Below are 16,888 nucleotides of genomic sequence, written 5' to 3'. Positions count from 1 at the left end.
TTAAGGAGGAATTTCTTTATCATATTGTTCTTGTATATGCTGCTTTTAGTGGCACAACGACCATGTTTGAGTATCAAATGTTTTTACTGACTATTTACATATAGTGTGGGTACTTGTTGTCATTGTTGTTATAACGATAATAATAATAATAATAATAATAATAATAATAATAATAATAATAATAATAATAATAATTTTATTCATAGAGCAGTTTTCAAGCAATAAGCACAAAGTGTTTTCCAAAGGTGAGGAAATTCAAAACATAAGGGACAATTGCAAGAGGTAAATAATGAAACATGCATACAAACATACATATATGCACATACATACACATATAAAAGATAAAAACTCTCAATGAAAGTAATAAAAACCAACAGCTCATCACCACAGAAGTGTATAGTCTATCAGCTGTTAGGAAAAGCTACTCTGTAAAAGTACGTTTACTTTATTAGCGGTTTTATTGTTGATGATTCATTGTTTTTTGTTTGTTTTTGTTCCCTTTTGCTTTGGATTTTATCACACTATTGTTTTCTCTTATGATGTAATGTTTACTTGTGTGGACCCCAGGTAGTGGTAGTGGCTAATGGAGATCCAAATAAATAAATGAAGACATGAATGGTCACACTCTTGTTTTTATTTTATTTATTTATTTTCCTCTCTATATCAATTATTTCTTCTCTGTGCAACCTTGTTGTGTTTTTTAGGATTTGAATCCCATTTTTATTTATTTTATTCTATACTTTTATTATTTTTCCCCTTGATCCATAACTATGTCTGTGTTTTCATCTGATTGTATTTCTCAGTCTCTGTAAAGCACTTTGGGTCAACTGTTGTTGTTTTTAATGTTTTTTTAATGTGCTCTATAAATAAGTTGACTTGACTTGACATATGCACGCTAGCTGAAATTCCTTCATCTTGTTTTGAAACTAAACAAAATCCTAAAATTATTATTCTGATATTAATTGACAACAGATCAACCATATGAAGATATTCACGTCAACATCTCATTGTTAATGTAAGTGTTTGCTGAGTAACATGATATGAGAAGCTTCCAGGGGTTTATATTGTGAGCTTTGGGGAAAAACATCACAATCTGGCTACTAGTCTAATGTGGTGAGTGGAGAAAATATATTAAAGCAATTATGGAGCAAGATTGTTTTAGGTTTACAGTACCAGTCAAAAGTTTGGACACACTTACCTATTCAAGGGTTTTTCTTTATATTTTACAATTTTCTACATTGTAGATTAATGCTTAAGTAATCAAAACTGTAAAATAAATAACGAATAACAAAAATGGCTGTATGCCATTCCAGTGTGTATTACATTGTGATATCAGCTCACTGGAATCAGCTGTACACATAAATGAATCAGAGCCATGATTATTATTAGTTACACCTGTGCTTTTCCTGTTATGACACGTCAAAATACCTGCAGAGAAAAAGGCCTGTTAGCGGAAGGAGGTGTGAAATAGTTACTGATGCTGCCTTCAGTGTATTTCAAAACTAAAGATTTGTTCTTTCTTGTTTGTTCAGCACATGAACGAATCCTCAAGCTGAAATGTATCACTGTCACTGACCAAATCAGAAGCTTTTCGCATCAGTATTGTCAGCTCAGCAGTGATACATGTTACTACCTGGTTAAAAGGTATTTTTGATTTATTACAATGTAGGTCTTGTCCTTTGGTCATTATTTCTATCAGTTATGATAACATTGTATTCACCAAAGTTATTGCTGAGATCTGGCGATATAAAAACCACTTTATCTTAAAGTAAAACTGAAAATAAACTAATCCAAAATGTTGGCAATAATCCCTAATTGATGAAAGAAGTAGGAACGCCTGCACACCTCCGCCAAGCCACAAAATTTAATCAGTTAGGACAACATTTCAATCCTGCTCAGATCTTCGTCAGATAAAACCCGTGTTGAAACATTGTCCCAACTGATTAAATTTTGTGGTTTGGAGTCAGTGTGCAGTCTTTCCGACTTTTTTCATTGATGCTGCTTTCTAATTGCCTTCCACCGACGTGATGTGCTTATCATTATTCTCCTTCAACTAATAATCCCTAATGGGCCCTTTTCACAGCAGGGATTTTGAGCAGGAAAAGCACAGGTGTAAATAATAACTTTGGCTCCGTTCCATTAATTGTCCTAGTAAGCCATGTCAGTGAGTGAGCACGCACAATACCAGAGCCTGGAACTGGCTCACCTAAAAGGCATTAATGTCATTAATTCCACCTGTGCTTGTCCTGCTTTGACCTTGAAAAGGAACTATTGTACAGGAAAACTGTGTAATCACTATTACGGCAAGTGTAGTTTGTCTGAGTTAAATGAGGAAGCCAGTCTATAAATAGTGAAAGATGCAAAGATTACAACAGACAGCCTGAGTGATAATTTTGCTCTTTGCCTTTGTTTTCCCTTCCAGATAATGTCGCGTAACCTTGGGCATTGTTCAAAACCTGATTGACTGTCTGCTTGCTTGTGTTCCTTACCCAGTATGACTTCTTTCTAACAATGGTGATGTCATGATGTGTTATCACTGCTGCAGATATGGAAGTGGTGGTTCCTATAAAGACCTATTTTTAGTAACTAACTGCACAAAACCTTGAAACAATGCAACAAACTAAACTTACTTAGAATCCAAGACAGTCAGAAACAGGACTGTTAACATCATGGAAATAACATACTGATGTGATTTCACCTCTGATTTCACAGTTATCTGTAGCATCACCAGTCACCACAAATCTTTGAATTGAACTGAACAAAGTGATTTGAATCAGAAAAGGGATTTGTAACTTCCACTCCAGGAAATATTGTGATCTCCTCTCGAATTTAATATATCAGTTCCGCAGGTTTGTGCAGTATGAGTTGGTAATGACTGACGCACTGGAGGCTGCGGCTTGAGCTAATTGTTGTTCCTCTGAGAGTAGCTTCAGCTACATGACTCAGTCATTCCACTGTGTTTTTTCCACTTTGAAAACAGTGCAGGGACAAACATTGTGTTCATCCAATCCAGTGTAGACAGCGATTGCATGGGTCTGAAGGTAAGGAGAGCACATATGTATTTCTGTTTGTCTGTATGCAATGTACTGCCTTTAAGCTCCAGCCTATTATGTAGATGTCACATCCATCAAACAGCCAGTCTTTTCGTTCAATGACAGCAATGAAAATGTAGCAGTGAATGACTCCTGACAGTAGAATTTGCACACTACGTTTTGACCCACATTTACTTGCACACGTTCAAAATGTTTGCAAGAGTGTGAATATAAGCGTAGAAATTGTACAAACATAGTATTAATAGGATGGTGTTAAAAATAGAAAATGTTTACTTTCACACATATGGGGCAATTGTTGACAACAAGAGTACTTACAAACCTGAAGTTATGATAACTTAAAAAGAATAACCAAATTAACACAAATCACAAGGTCAACAAGTCTCCTGTCCAGCATCTTAGAAACAAACAATACTATTAAATCACACAGAGCAACTGAAAGAGGAAGATTGTCAAGACATATGTTATGCAATACACAACTTTAAAAATACTGGAAGGAATATGTCTGTACGCTAAATATGAAGGTAGAGCTATCAGGTGATTGGATTAGCTTAGCATAAATACTGCAAATGGGAAACAACTAGCCTGACTCCTTCCAAAATTAAAATAATCTGCCTACCATCACCTCTAACATTTACTCATTAGCACTTTATAGCAGGTATATTCAACCTGTACACAAACAGAAATGTAAATGACAAGTTGAGGTTTTACAGGGAGTTACATGCTGAAACTATTTCTTGGCAGAGACCAATGACTTTGGACAGATTCAGACTAGCAGCTTCCAGTCTTTATGCTAAGCTAAGCTAACTATGCTTGCTCTAGTCTTATATTTAGTGTGCAAACATGATTCCTCTTGGCAGGAAAGCCGGTAAGCATATTTTCCAAAATGTCAAAATATTCCTTTAAGGTATCTCACTATACCCAGGAGACTTTAGATCTCATATTTGACCTGCCAGGATCATTTTCAGGAACATTTCTGCTCAATGTAGCTTCTGCAGAGCGCCAGTGAGGCCTGAGTATCTGCTTATGACTCTGAGGATTTGACTGGACTGATTTAGGCCTGCTGTATTTTCCAGAAGGGCCTTTCGATTCATTTAAAAGGATAGTTGACTTCACTGGGCTTTTCTTATCGTGATTGTAACAACATGGTGAGGAATTTGACTTGTGCAATGTGTTGGTCTTTGTGTTACAATGTGAAGTTGATGTCACACCAGCATGGGGCTGCTGCAGAATGGTTGACTGCTCTGCGTTTTCTCTTGGGTCTGATGATGATGATGATGATGATGCAGCTTCTGGGCTGTGTGAAGGAAAAAAAAATTACCATCACTGTCATAGATCCAAAATGTGTATGTAATGTATGTTAAAAATAAGGTGTTATATTGTAAGGAGTTTTCAGAGAAATATGAATTTCAATGTCCCCAGAGTCATAAGTTATTAATCATTAAAGTGAAAAAAAGTCTTTGCATTGCCTGTTCCAAAATACAAAATAGCTTTATACTAGCTGTTGTACTGCAGCTATTTTAGCAAAGGTATTGTTTTGAGTTGCTTTGACTTCAGTCTGTTCATGGTTTGTAGGTCTGGGAAAAACCTTTAAAGCAATAGTTTGACATTCTTTCTTGCCGAGAGTTAGATGAGAAGATTGATCCCATACTCATGTCTGTGCATTAAATATGTGAGAGCCAGGAGTCAATTACATTAGCTTAACTTAGCTTAGCTTAGCTAGGCATAAAGACTGGAAACAGAGGGAAACAGCCAGCCTAACTCTGTCCAAAGTTTAAAGTTTACCACGTTGTATCTTATGAATGAATTAAACAGATGTTAGTTATTAGATTAGATTAGATAACAGATGTTAATTAGTGAATTATGGAGGTGCTGGTAGACTTATTGTTGAACTTTGGACAGAACCAGGCTAACCCCTGTTTCCAGTCTTTATGCTAAGCTAAGCTATTTCACTCCCAACTAGAATGAGAGCGGTATCGATCCTCTCATCAAACACTCTGCAAGAAAGCAAATAAGTGTATTTCCCAAAATGTTGAACTATTGTTTTAAATACAAACCATCTCTCAGATATCTCAGATATCTAAAGATAAACACAGAGTTGTGTTCGGTTTGAACCTAAGACAACATGTTGGCAAAAAGAATTTCGAACAGCTAGGGTGGTGAGCCTTGATGAAAGATGAAGCCTTACAACAACTACTCAGTATGGTACACAACACTATATAACAACAAACAACAACCTTCATAGCATTTGGGAACTCATGCCCACCAGACTAGAGCCTGTGTTGCCAACTTGTGCCAAGGTTTGATACTTAATTAGGGCTCATGGGAAACTTGGAAGTGTAAGCTTACCATCCTAGTTATATGTCATTTTTTTATCATTCATTTTTTTGGCTACTGCACCGGGCCAAGAAATAGTCTCACACATAACCCCCTGTAAAACCACAATTTATGGATTTAACAAACTAGCTATAACATGTTTATTAAAAGTGATGGTAGATGGAGCCTGGCTAGTTGTTTCCCCTTGTTTCCAGTCTTTATGCTAAGCTAGGATAACCAGCTCTTGGCTGTTAGCTTAATATTTAGTTTGCAAATTATAAGAGTGGCGTTAATCTTCTCATCTAACTCTTTATGAGAAATAAAATAAGCCTGTTTCCCAAAAGGTTGATCTATTCTTTCAATAGCTCACTAACTTGTAATGCTGAAGTAATAATGACAAATGCAAATAAGAGAAGAATTCAAGGCTCTGGAAAAATAGCTTCACTACTAATAGATATGACTGGCTATTTGATATCCAGACCAATAATACAGAACACCCAGAGAGGCTTCTTCCTTTCTGAAATGACCGAACAGACAGATTCTGACTGTGACTTCAAAGATGACATGACAGGAACCAAACAGCAACTTACTGAGCTGTGGTCAGTTGTTCCTGGAGCTGCAAACATTGCCTCTCATTGATTGGGTAAGAGCGAAAAAAGATCATTCCTATCAGCAGAAGTGTGATAGGAACTGGTGAGAACAGCACGATCAGAGCCGTCACCACTCCGTCCCCATGGTTACATGCACCCGCTCTGTAGCCCACAAACCTGCAGAGGCAAGGCGAGAAACAAAAATGTGACAGACCAACAGATGAGGGCCCACACATAACACGTAGAGCAAGTGGATGGAAGATTGACTCACTGCAAAGTCATAGTTGAGATTCCAACAGACAGGCCTCCTGCCAGCTTACTGCAGAAGGCATAACAGGAGAAAAACAGCGGCTCCAGGTCCTTGCACGAGGGATGTCTCACAGCAAAGTCATCCACCACATCTGGGAGCATGGACCTGTAGCAGAGACGAACAAGCTGACATATCACTTGAAAATTACATGTCGGTTTTAGGGCTGCAATTTATGATTATATTGTCAATTAACATGTCAATTAATTGGTTAGTTGTTCGGTCTATAAAATATCAGAAAATGATGAAAAATGTCGATCACTAGTTCCCAAAGCCTAAGGTGATGTCCTCAGATGTATTGTTTCGACCCGAACAGTCCACAACCCAAAAATATTCAGTTTACTGTCATAGATACTAAAGAAACCAGAAAATATTCACCTTTGAGAAGCTGGAATCAGAGATACTTTTTTCTTAAAAAAATGATTCCAAAAATGATTATCAAAATAGTTGGCGATTAATTTAATGTTTAAGTTGACAACTAATCGAATAATCGAGTAATCATTGCAGCTCTAGATGAGAACTGACCAGTCAACAAAACAGATCGTTACTAGAATATTCATCAGTTTCCAGGGTCAGGTAGAGGCAATGTGAATGATTCATGTGCACCGCATTGGGTTTTGATCCTGATTAGATCTGACAGGGGCCTCGGAAAGGACTGAGAACTTTGTGTACTTGCTGAGAGCTGACTCACCAGGGTAGCAAGAATATGGTCGCCACGCTGAATCCCATCAGAATGCACATAGTCATGAAGACTGGCAGGTTGCTGGGAACACAGGCGACTATAATCACAGCTGGGATGAAGAGCTGAGAGAGACATAAACAGGCCACACGGGTAAGAAGGAGGCTCAAGGAAAATTCATTCTTATCACCCAGATTATTGTGAAGGAATTTCTCTGGTTTCTTACTGAAAGTCCGATGAAAACTGTGGCCTTTTTACCAATTCTCAGAAGAACTACTTGCCATAAAGGAACTGCTATAGAGGCAGAAGCCTGTGAAAATAATGATAATAATTAATGTGCAGTTTGTGAAAATCTCTGAAAGCTATTAAAATATTGCATTTATAAACATCTTGGACAGCAATGTGTGATATTCATGTTAGTTGCATCTTACCAGTAAAACCAGTAGGAGGTGCTGGAACTGGGGCCCCAGCCCAGCTGCATGACTGCAAAAAAGTGCAAAATTACCCAAGGACATCTGAAAAAAAAACAGATGGGGAACATTTTATTGTATTATTGTTTGATAGCCATTAAATGAACTTAAGTATAAAGTATAAAATATGCAAGGATGATTATACAAGGAGTGTTTTCTAATTAGGTCTCAGGACTCATTATGAATAATTATATGAATTTCTCATAAGAGGCAAGGTTTAGAGGAATGCAACAAAGCCACTACAAGCTTACAAGTTGTACCTGAAATGCAAGTACACTGAACACAAAGCCAAGCACCAGCCGTTGGTAAGGAATGTGGCATATCAGCAGCTTAAGAGAGGTCAGATATGACGGTCGTTCTTTGTCATCAGAGCAGAGTGGCGCTGAAAAGAAAACGAAAACGAGACGTCAAAGGAAGAGGAGTAAAATACCAGAAATATACACATTTCACACAGATTAACTACAGTAGAAGTAAAAGGCTCTCATGAACTCAACATTGAACCATAACATTATTTTTTTTATATTAAGTTCTCTGATTTATGTCATATTTTCAAATTGGAAAACATTAGTTATATTCTATCTATTCAGGTTAAAAGCAACATATTTTTATTTATATCATATTTGAACATTTGCCACCTCTAAATGACTCACCCCGCTGTTCCTTCACCCCCAGGAAGAGAACCAGGCTACAGAGGAAAAACAACGCACCTATGACCAAAGCTGAGGTCAGGAAAGCCGTTTGCTGGGGGTGAAATACACAAGTTAAACCTTTACAGATAAATAAAGCATATGCTGCCTTCAAACACATACCCAGGGGCTTGAAAACACAAGTAAACAATGCCTCCTGCTTAAAATTTGTGCTATTCAGTAAAGTAATTATAAGCTAGGGATGACTTTAGAAGTTATTGTATTTGTACTGCTTTAGAGCATTATTATCAACACTTCGATGACTGTAAATAGTCATTTAACTTGGGAGATAAGTTTATTTGCTTTCTTTCAGAGAGTTAGATGAAAAGATTGATAACACTCTCTTATTTGTGTGTTAAATATGAAGCAGTTATTTTTAGTTTAGCATAAATGTGTTAACCCTTACATACCGTTCAGGTCAAATTTGACCCATTTTTACATTTGAGAGCAGTAAAAACATGCTAAACACTTTTCTTTTGGCTTGAAATTTGCTGATTTTTCCCAAAGTGACCAAGAATATATATTTTTTGTGCAGCTGATACAGATTCTTGTACATTGAGGGTGTTCCAGGTTTAATTTGACCTGTATTTATTCAAAAATGTTGTTACATTCGTCTCATTAAATAACATTCATTAATATCATGATGGCTGTTATGTTCTCCTGTTTTAGATAACATAAGACCATAATATAATGAGATTATGAATGGTTTTCCCCATAAACAAATAGTGTAAAACATAAAGACGACACAGTCTCTGCTCTCTGAAAGCTTCATTAAGGATTATTCACCCATTCATTAATGACTGGTTTATTAATAAGGTATTTATGAATGAAAAAAAGATTTGTGGTTAAGAAGTTTAGTATAGAGACTAATTATGAGGATACTGTGAGAGGTCAGAATATGAACTGTATGGAAGGGTTAATTATTGACTTTTAGACATGCTGGTAGGCAGGTACTTGGCTGTCTACAGACAGAGCCAGGCTAGCTGTTTCTCCCTGTTGTAAATCTTTATGCTGAGATACACTAACCCATTGGCTCCAGCTTACAGACAAATAAAAGAGTTATATCATCTTCTCATGTTACTCTCAGCAAGAAAAATAAGTGTATTCCCAAAAATGTCAAAGTATTCTTTTAATCTGACATAATAATCCCTCTTTAAGTTTTATATGGTTTAACTGTAATGGTTTGTTCTTGCACACACACTTGTCTAATTCCATTAACTCTAATTAGTTTCTCCTTTAACCAGGTGTGGTTGTGTAGTAACTTGGTAGACAAGCCTGACGACACACACAGATAAGCTTAGAATACTAAATTACAGGGTAACAAGATATCCCTGGGACAATAGCAGCACAATGCCATAACAATGCTGCTATAGGCTGCTAAAGGATAGGATGGGAGGGTATCTCAGCTAGAGTGACCATAAATTTCTTTAAATTCAGTTTTTGGCTGCATTTTATCTGCAGCATCTACCGTTTCCTGAAGTAATGCAGTGAGTGGTGGAGATGAGCTTTGAGGGGTTTCATGAGCCTCGTCCTGCTGTAGACAGGCCTCCTGCTTCTCTGTGTTGTACACAGCTACAACACGACCCTGAATTACAGAAGCCAGCAGCATCGCCACCATCTCCACACTCATTCCTGCACAAGACAGACAGAGACACAGGGAGGCAGACAAAGAGTGTGATGAAGCAAACATTTTTTTTTTTGGCTCTGTGGTGTTTTCCACATGAGTGTGAGTGAGTTTTTTCTTACTGTAGGCTGTGGCAGAGTCTCTATCTCTCTGATCTCCCCCCAGGAACATGTTGAGTGAGAGGTAGGGGACGTTGTAGCACTGTTAATGGACGACAGGGGAAAACATGACGCCAACTGACAGCACATGAGCAGTGTGAAACTCTGTAGCCATGGTGACACGGCTTGGAGCAAATGGCAGCGGTAACAATGACATGAGGGTAGTATGACATTCTGTCACCATGGTGACATGAAAAAGACAGTGTGAGGACAGATTAAAACACAAGATGGCGGCTAGATGGCAATGAGATGGGGGGGAAAGGAGCGAGAAGTGCCGGCAACACACTGACTTACACTCATTAGGGTCTCAAACAAGCAGGATGTTGTGAGGAACCACAGCACGCTGACAGCCTGAGACATCGAGCCTTGTGGCACAAACCACAGCAGCAGATAGGACAGGACGCCAAATGGCGTGGAAAGAACCAGCCTGTGTGATAAACATTGATAGTTCTGTTGAATAAACGCTGGGGGGATGAATCGTAGCTTAACTGAAGATGAAGTGTGTGTTAAGGATGTACAGTAGCTCCACCAACCATGGAGTGAGTTTGCCGATGGGTGTCCAGTTGCTGCGGCTCACCAGATATCCAACCAGAGGGTCCGTCACAGCATCCCAGACTCGACTCACAAACAAAATCATGGAGACATAGAAGGCCTCCATCTGGAAAAATATGTAATTGAGATCTTAAAACTCTGACTACAATAAGATTTGCTTTGCTTTTTCAAGAGGACATATCATGCACATTTCCAGGTCTATATTATATTTCTGGGGCTCTACTGGAATATCTTTGCATGATTTACAGTTTTAAAAAACTCTCCCTATTTTTCTTATATTGGCTCTTAACGTAGCCCCTTGGTTCGGCCTCTGTCTGAAACAGGCCGTTTTCCTTTCCTGTCTCTTTAAGACCCCCCCCTCCGATGAGCCCACTCTGCTCTGATTGGTTAGCAACGTAACCAACAAACAATTTGCTTCTTTTTTTCCCTCTTTTTCTTATCTCGAAATGGAAACTTCTCAAGTACATGTTTGAGCCCAAAACATGTCAGTGGACAACGCAAACAACCATAGCAACAACCTTAGCGACACAGACTACAGAATGGACGCGTTTGTGAGCATGCGCAAAACAATCTCACATCAGTTCGATGGGGAAGTAGAGGTGACTTTGCAAACAAAGCATTCACAGCAGGTTGAAACGCTGGCTTTTGACTTGAAGGCAGCATTTTTACATATGTTCACCTCAGATTTTGGAACTTTGACCATGTTTACATAAATATCTGAAATTATCACAGTATATAAATGTCAAAATCACAAAAAACATGATATGTCCCCTTTAATAGAATGGCATTTACAAGCTGAGGAACTACACTGTACAATACAAGTACAACTTTAACTTTTACCTGCACAACATCCAGAAGGAAAATCTGCAGGGAAATACCTATAGCCACCGATGTGATCTGAAACGGGACGCCACCCACAGCGTAACACATCTTCCTGGTCAGAGGGATCCCCCCCGACCCCTGAGACCACCAGAGAGAAGAGCAGACAGGAAGGTTGAGGAAAATATTACTGTTGTCCCTGGTAACCACTAAAAACATGCCTTCAAACATTTTTCTGATTTTGTTTAATACATAACTTCTGCAAAATCTGCAATGAAATAGATTAAAAACTTCTGTCATATTTTGAATATGATTTGAAAAAATAGTCGAGGAGAAAAGTCAGTTTGAAAACTTACCCTCTGTTGCTGACCGTTGGATGAGTTTCTGTCCGCAGTCTGATTTAATAACTGAGCCTTTAATGTCTGTAGCTGATTTGTAAAATCCTTGAGGCAACTCATCCTTTGAAGTTAGGAAAGAATAACGACACACACGGACTGTTCTACAGAAGTAATCCTCATGCTAGTTGCAATCTTCCACTGCATGTATTAAATAACAGCAGCTCTCTGCTCACTGCTGTACTTAAGTCCCACTTGTTTGACACAAGAATCTGGTTGAACAACTCTTTTGTCTTTGAAAGTGAGGTACTCATATTCAGCCCACCTGCTCACATTTAAGAATGAATAGACTCAACAACAAAGCTTATTATTTACAGTATGAGTTCCGTGAAAAAACACGATTTATTAATAGATCTGGATCATCAGATCGATGCTTGGCTTTGTGTTCAGTGCACTTGCATTTCAGGTACAACTTGACCTCATAGTGGCTGTGTAGCATTAGAGCTGCAATGATTAGTCAATTAATTAATCTACAGAAAAATAATCAGCAACTATACATCATCATCGAAGTGATTTTTAAAGTAGAAAATGCCAAACATTTCATCTCATTTTTGATGATTTGCTGCTATTCTTGGTCTTGTGTGATGGTAAATTCAATATATTTGTATTTTGGTTGAACAAAACAGGCAGTTTGATGACATCACCTTGGGCTGGTGGACATTATTCGCTGTTTTCAGGCATTTTATAGACAAAATAACCAATTGAGAAAATAATCAGCAGCTTAATTGATAATGAAAAAACTTCGGCTTTGATGAAGCGCGTAGAGTCATTAAAACCCCCAAAATAATCATCTTTATCTGTTCTTGGTTTTCATTTCATGGTTCAAAGCCTAATATAATAAAAATGTTTCCTTTTCTGTTTTATCTCAGATGTCCTTGGGAACTTAAATTGCAGTCATGCAGCTCGGCAGGGAGCTCAGTTCCAGCACCTCCTACTGGTTCTACTGGTAAGATGCAACTAAATACTGTAATATAACACTGCTTTCTTCGATGTCAATTGTTTTCTAAGATTTCCCATATTACACAAAGAAAAAACAAGATACACTATGAATTTAAAATGAAAAGCTGTTATTTTCTCAAAAGCAGTTTCTCTATGGCAGGCAGTTCTTCTGAGAAATAGGCCACATTTTTCATCATACCTGCACTAAAACTATAGAACAAAGTGTGTCAGTGTCGACTGCTCTGACCCTGAAAGTCAGTGAAACTCTTGCCAACCTGCCTGTTGATTCTCTCTCTGAAAATTACACAAGAGCACAACGCTTCTTCTATATGGTCAGCAAAATAGTTTCAGAGCAATTTCACATAAATACCGATATATCACATAAAGCTTTTCTCAGTCCTGCGCCCCCAGACTCTGGATCAGTCTCCTTGTAGAGTTGAGAACGTACACCTCATTCACAAGTTTCAAAACCCAATTTAAACCTCATCTTTTTAAAGGTGCTTTTAATAAGAAACATCCTTTATATTTTAGCCGAGCCTACAGTAATAATTGCCATTTTATTTATATTAGACATTTTAAAATCGATAATTTATACTTTCTGTTGTTTGATGTTTTTAATGTTACCGTTTCTTGTGTCTGTCTTTTTTATGTTTTTCTTCCATGTTTATTGAAGCACATTGTATTGCATGAAATGTGCTATATAAATATTATAATTATTTGAAAAATCAGGGGTTTTGACCTTGTACTCTGAGGAAATGTATCACTGTTGGTTAAGCTCTTCTATATTCGGTGTGTTCATTAAAATAAATCACAGGACCAAACAAAATATTTGCATCATTCAACAACCTTTAATGCCGTCCATTTACAGCCTGACCAGCATCGATCACAGATGTCACTTTAATGTCCAGACAGCTACAATGATAACAATCCCATTATGAGACATCCAAAAAATGTATAAATCAAAATAAAACAAAAAACTGAAGATGATCTCAGAGTAGAAAAAAAACAACAACTCTTGGTTGTTCAATAACAAGAATTTCATTTCCTAATTTATAGGTATTAAAAGAAAAAAAAAAATCCAACCAAAACAAAAGAAACAAGTGAACAAACAGTGAATTACAAACAAATTCACATCCATCACTGTATCATTGGCACATACACACACACACACACATTGAGAGGCCTGCTTCCAGTTAAATCATGAGATCCATCAGCGAATGTTTTATGCACTTGGACATGTTGAAATTTTTACTTTTGTTTTCATGTTTAACATCATCCTATAAATTTGTACTCTTACTTGCATTGTCCTTGGCCTGACGGAGTCCATAGAGCCATTTAATCACTCTTGCATTTCTCTCAATGACAGAAACCCCGTAGGGAACACGCTCTGCAACTTTCCCAGCATCCTCATCCTCATCATCTTCCTCTTCTCTGTCAGAGCCTGCACACTCAGACCCCGGAGCGCTCACACTGCGGAAACGGGCGAGGGAGACAATGTCAGAACTAGAACCAGTCAAGTCCTGCAGGTCTGCGGGATCCAAACCGCACAAGTTGAAGAAGCGCTCCAGCTCTGTTCCGGCTCGGGAGTATCTGTCACTCATGTCTGATTTGGAGCGGGTCAGAGAGGGGCGATGTTTCCTGGAGCTGGAGGAAGACAAACGGGTGATTGCTGGGGAGGGAGGGGGGAAAACGGGGAGGCTGGGGGGAGGTGCAGCGGGGACGGAGGTTTCAGGGTTGTCGGGTTTAGATGGGGCAACAACAGGTTTCACAGGAGAGGGACCTGGTGTTGTTCTGAGGTGGAAGAGATGCAGCTGTGAAGTAGCCGGGTGGAGTGGAAACTGGGAATGTAAAGGTATGGGCTGAAGGGGCTGCCGGATGTACTGAGGGGGTCTGCTGGGTGTCCTCGCAGGGCTGGTCTGAGGCATGACATCCACCCTGCGCACAGTCCCTGCAACCGGAGCCCCAGCAGAGCCTGGGCTCTCTACTCTTGCAGGCCCAGATGCTTTTAATCTCACTTTAGCCTGACTGGACCAGGCGGGACGGGGAGGTGGACATGGTGGGACCTTTTTCTGTTGTGCAGGTTTGGGACAAGGAGAGCTATGTGCAGTGGCAGCACAATCAGGAGCTTTACTGTCCTCTGAGCTCACAGCAGCACCATCGGTCACATCGCTGATGAGGTTACTCAGGTGCTCCAAATTGAGCTGGGCACCCTCCTGCTTTGCTTTTGTTGGGGTCGGTGCCTTCCTGGTGGGCCGCAGAGCGGTTCTGGGGCTTAACAGAGGCTTCTGCACTTCAGGAGGCCTCACTGGCTGCTGCTTAGAGAGAGCCACCTGACTCTTGACATATTTAGCCTTGTCTGCTTCCAGCCTCTCCACTGCACTCTGCTTTGGTCTCTCTGCTGCGGTCAGGCATTGCCGGTAGAAGTCTGGACCCACGGGCCCCTTTGGCCGCAAGCGTGGAGGTGTAGCAGCTACAGCATTCCTCGCTGGTTGCCTCAGTTGGTGCTGGAGAGTCTCCACAGGCATTTTGTAATACTAGTAGTCGTACTTGTCTTCGTGCACAGTTTTTTCTTTAGCTACTGCTGAAGAAAAATCCTTTATTCCGCAGAGATAGTGACGTTATCCTTTATTTGTGCCTCTGTGTGGCATTATCACCTCCATTTTTGAACAGATGTAACCCCAGCATCTCAATTCCTTGACATTTGGATATCCTGTGCAAAAGAGACATCACATCAGCACCAGAAACAAAGACATCAGTCAGGTGAAGAAGAAGAATAAAAACATTTACCTCAAAACACAAGCAAGCATCTCTTTCTCCCACACTTAAAGTACTTAAACACAGACAGGACACAGCCAACTCAACAAAAGACCCGACACCCATAAACCCTCCCTTCTCTTCTGCAACCAATCACTCTCCTGAAACACTTTACATCCTGCAAGTTCATTGGCCGCCGGCTGCGACGGATTTGAACAATTACTCGCAGTCATCTCGGCAGACAAACACACAATAAAACTGACAGTTCATTTTCAGTCAGTAGAAGGCCTGTGAAAAGAGTAGCAGAAGTGTGTGTTTGTGTGTGTGTGTGTGTGTGTAAGAGAGGGGTGATGGGGAGGTGCATCAGGACAGCTGTCAACAAGCTATTGTCTGGAGGCAATACAGAGCAGATCACACACACCAACAGCTGCTATGGGAACAATGGCTCCTCATCTTTAAATAAAGCAGCCGGTTGCCAGGGTTTGTAGCCGGCTTTTTCTTGAGCTACGAGCCTCCGTGGGTTAAATCAAAACAAAGAGGTTCGACTGAGCATCTTTGTGTTCAGTTATAAGCCTCTTACTGTGGTAAAGGTCATAATAATGAACTCGGTAAACACAGGAACTTTTTTCTGTACTTCTGTATGTACTTAAGATACTGTGAGTGGGTTTGAAAGATGCCGCTCGCAACAGTCTGCATCTGCCAGTCACATTCTCTACATATTTGCCATTCCAGTCTGAGCCAGGCCGGACTCCTGCTGACAGAGCTGTTGAACTTTCTGCCCAGCGTACCTCCATTCTTACCTGCCTTGAGGTTTTCAGATCTCCTCGAGCTCACAAAACAAACCGATCTCCCTTTAAAGAGACCCAGACAGGGTGATACATAATTAAAGTAGAAGGCTGGTGAACTACAAACCAAAGAGGTGGACCAGACAAACACAAATAGACACTAATTTAGTGGTTGTGGGTCAAGTGTCTGCTTGTTCTGCTATTTAGGGTAAATGCCAAACATGGAAGGCAAAAGAACGCCAAAGACAAATGACACAGAAACACAAAAGGACAGGTAAACAACTGTTGACTCACGGCCTACGCAGTCTTGTCCTGACAAGCTGAAGTCTGCCTGTATGAGAAGGTGTTGGTTTTGTTTTTTTGTAGCTACTTGGACAAAGTCACCAAGAAAAGTTTTTTGGCATTGCTACAGAAAACTCACCTTGACGACTCCTGTTGAACTCCTGGGTTTCTCTTTTAAGTCCCACATATAAGCTGTGCTCGCCTACTGAGGTGAATGTGTGTGAATGTGTTTGAAACCACTTAACAGCTCAAGGCAAACCTGTTTGACAACTCATGTGTGCCCCTCCAGAGCCCGCCCCTTCTTGCTGATTGGTCCAATCAGTTTCCTACAAGGAAACAATTTGGCCACATGACTCCATGCCATTATCCTGTGCTGCTAGATGATAAGCACTTTCTGTTTTCTACTGCCATAATTCAGTTAATAGTCAACTCATATTTCATTATTCAGCACATGCCGGAAGACTTTAAGCTGTTTAAAGGTC

General features: G+C 39.6%; 2 protein-coding genes across 4 annotated transcripts; both read right to left on the bottom strand.

Annotated features, from left to right (window-relative positions):
- Positions 1 to 614: 614 nt before the first annotated feature.
- Positions 615 to 12,030, bottom strand: mfsd2al2 (major facilitator superfamily domain containing 2a-like 2). The gene is made up of 14 exons (XM_067592977.1): positions 11,608 to 12,030; positions 11,273 to 11,392; positions 10,414 to 10,538; positions 10,175 to 10,307; positions 9,845 to 9,923; positions 9,567 to 9,730; positions 8,063 to 8,153; positions 7,673 to 7,794; positions 7,374 to 7,457; positions 7,169 to 7,252; positions 6,955 to 7,067; positions 6,228 to 6,371; positions 5,957 to 6,133; positions 615 to 4,347 (listed from the first exon to the last, which is right to left on the bottom strand). The coding sequence occupies exons 1-14, from the start codon at positions 11,707 to 11,709 to the stop codon at positions 3,966 to 3,968; spliced, it is 1,920 nt and encodes a 639-aa protein (XP_067449078.1). The 5' UTR covers positions 11,710 to 12,030; the 3' UTR covers positions 615 to 3,965.
- A 1,389-nt stretch (positions 12,031 to 13,419) lies between these two features.
- fam110a (family with sequence similarity 110 member A) lies at positions 13,420 to 16,881 on the bottom strand. 3 transcript variants are annotated; one of them, XM_067592973.1, is made up of 2 exons: positions 16,546 to 16,881; positions 13,420 to 15,295 (listed from the first exon to the last, which is right to left on the bottom strand). In XM_067592973.1, the coding sequence occupies exon 2, from the start codon at positions 15,108 to 15,110 to the stop codon at positions 13,863 to 13,865; it is 1,248 nt and encodes a 415-aa protein (XP_067449074.1). In that variant the 5' UTR covers positions 15,111 to 15,295; positions 16,546 to 16,881; the 3' UTR covers positions 13,420 to 13,862. The 3 variants fall into 3 exon arrangements, with proteins under 3 accessions (XP_067449074.1, XP_067449077.1, XP_067449075.1); XM_067592976.1 differs by lacking the exon at positions 16,546 to 16,881 and adding an exon at positions 16,419 to 16,504; XM_067592974.1 differs by lacking the exon at positions 16,546 to 16,881 and adding an exon at positions 15,373 to 16,390.
- Between the last annotated feature and the right edge of the window lie 7 nt (positions 16,882 to 16,888).

The sequence above is a fragment of the Thunnus thynnus genome, chromosome 6 (assembly GCF_963924715.1).
Source record: "Thunnus thynnus chromosome 6, fThuThy2.1, whole genome shotgun sequence".
Classification (NCBI taxonomy): Eukaryota; Metazoa; Chordata; class Actinopteri; order Scombriformes; family Scombridae; genus Thunnus; species Thunnus thynnus.
The sequence above is the reverse complement of the archived record's forward strand: the minus strand, read 5'-3'. Positions and strand labels throughout refer to the sequence as shown.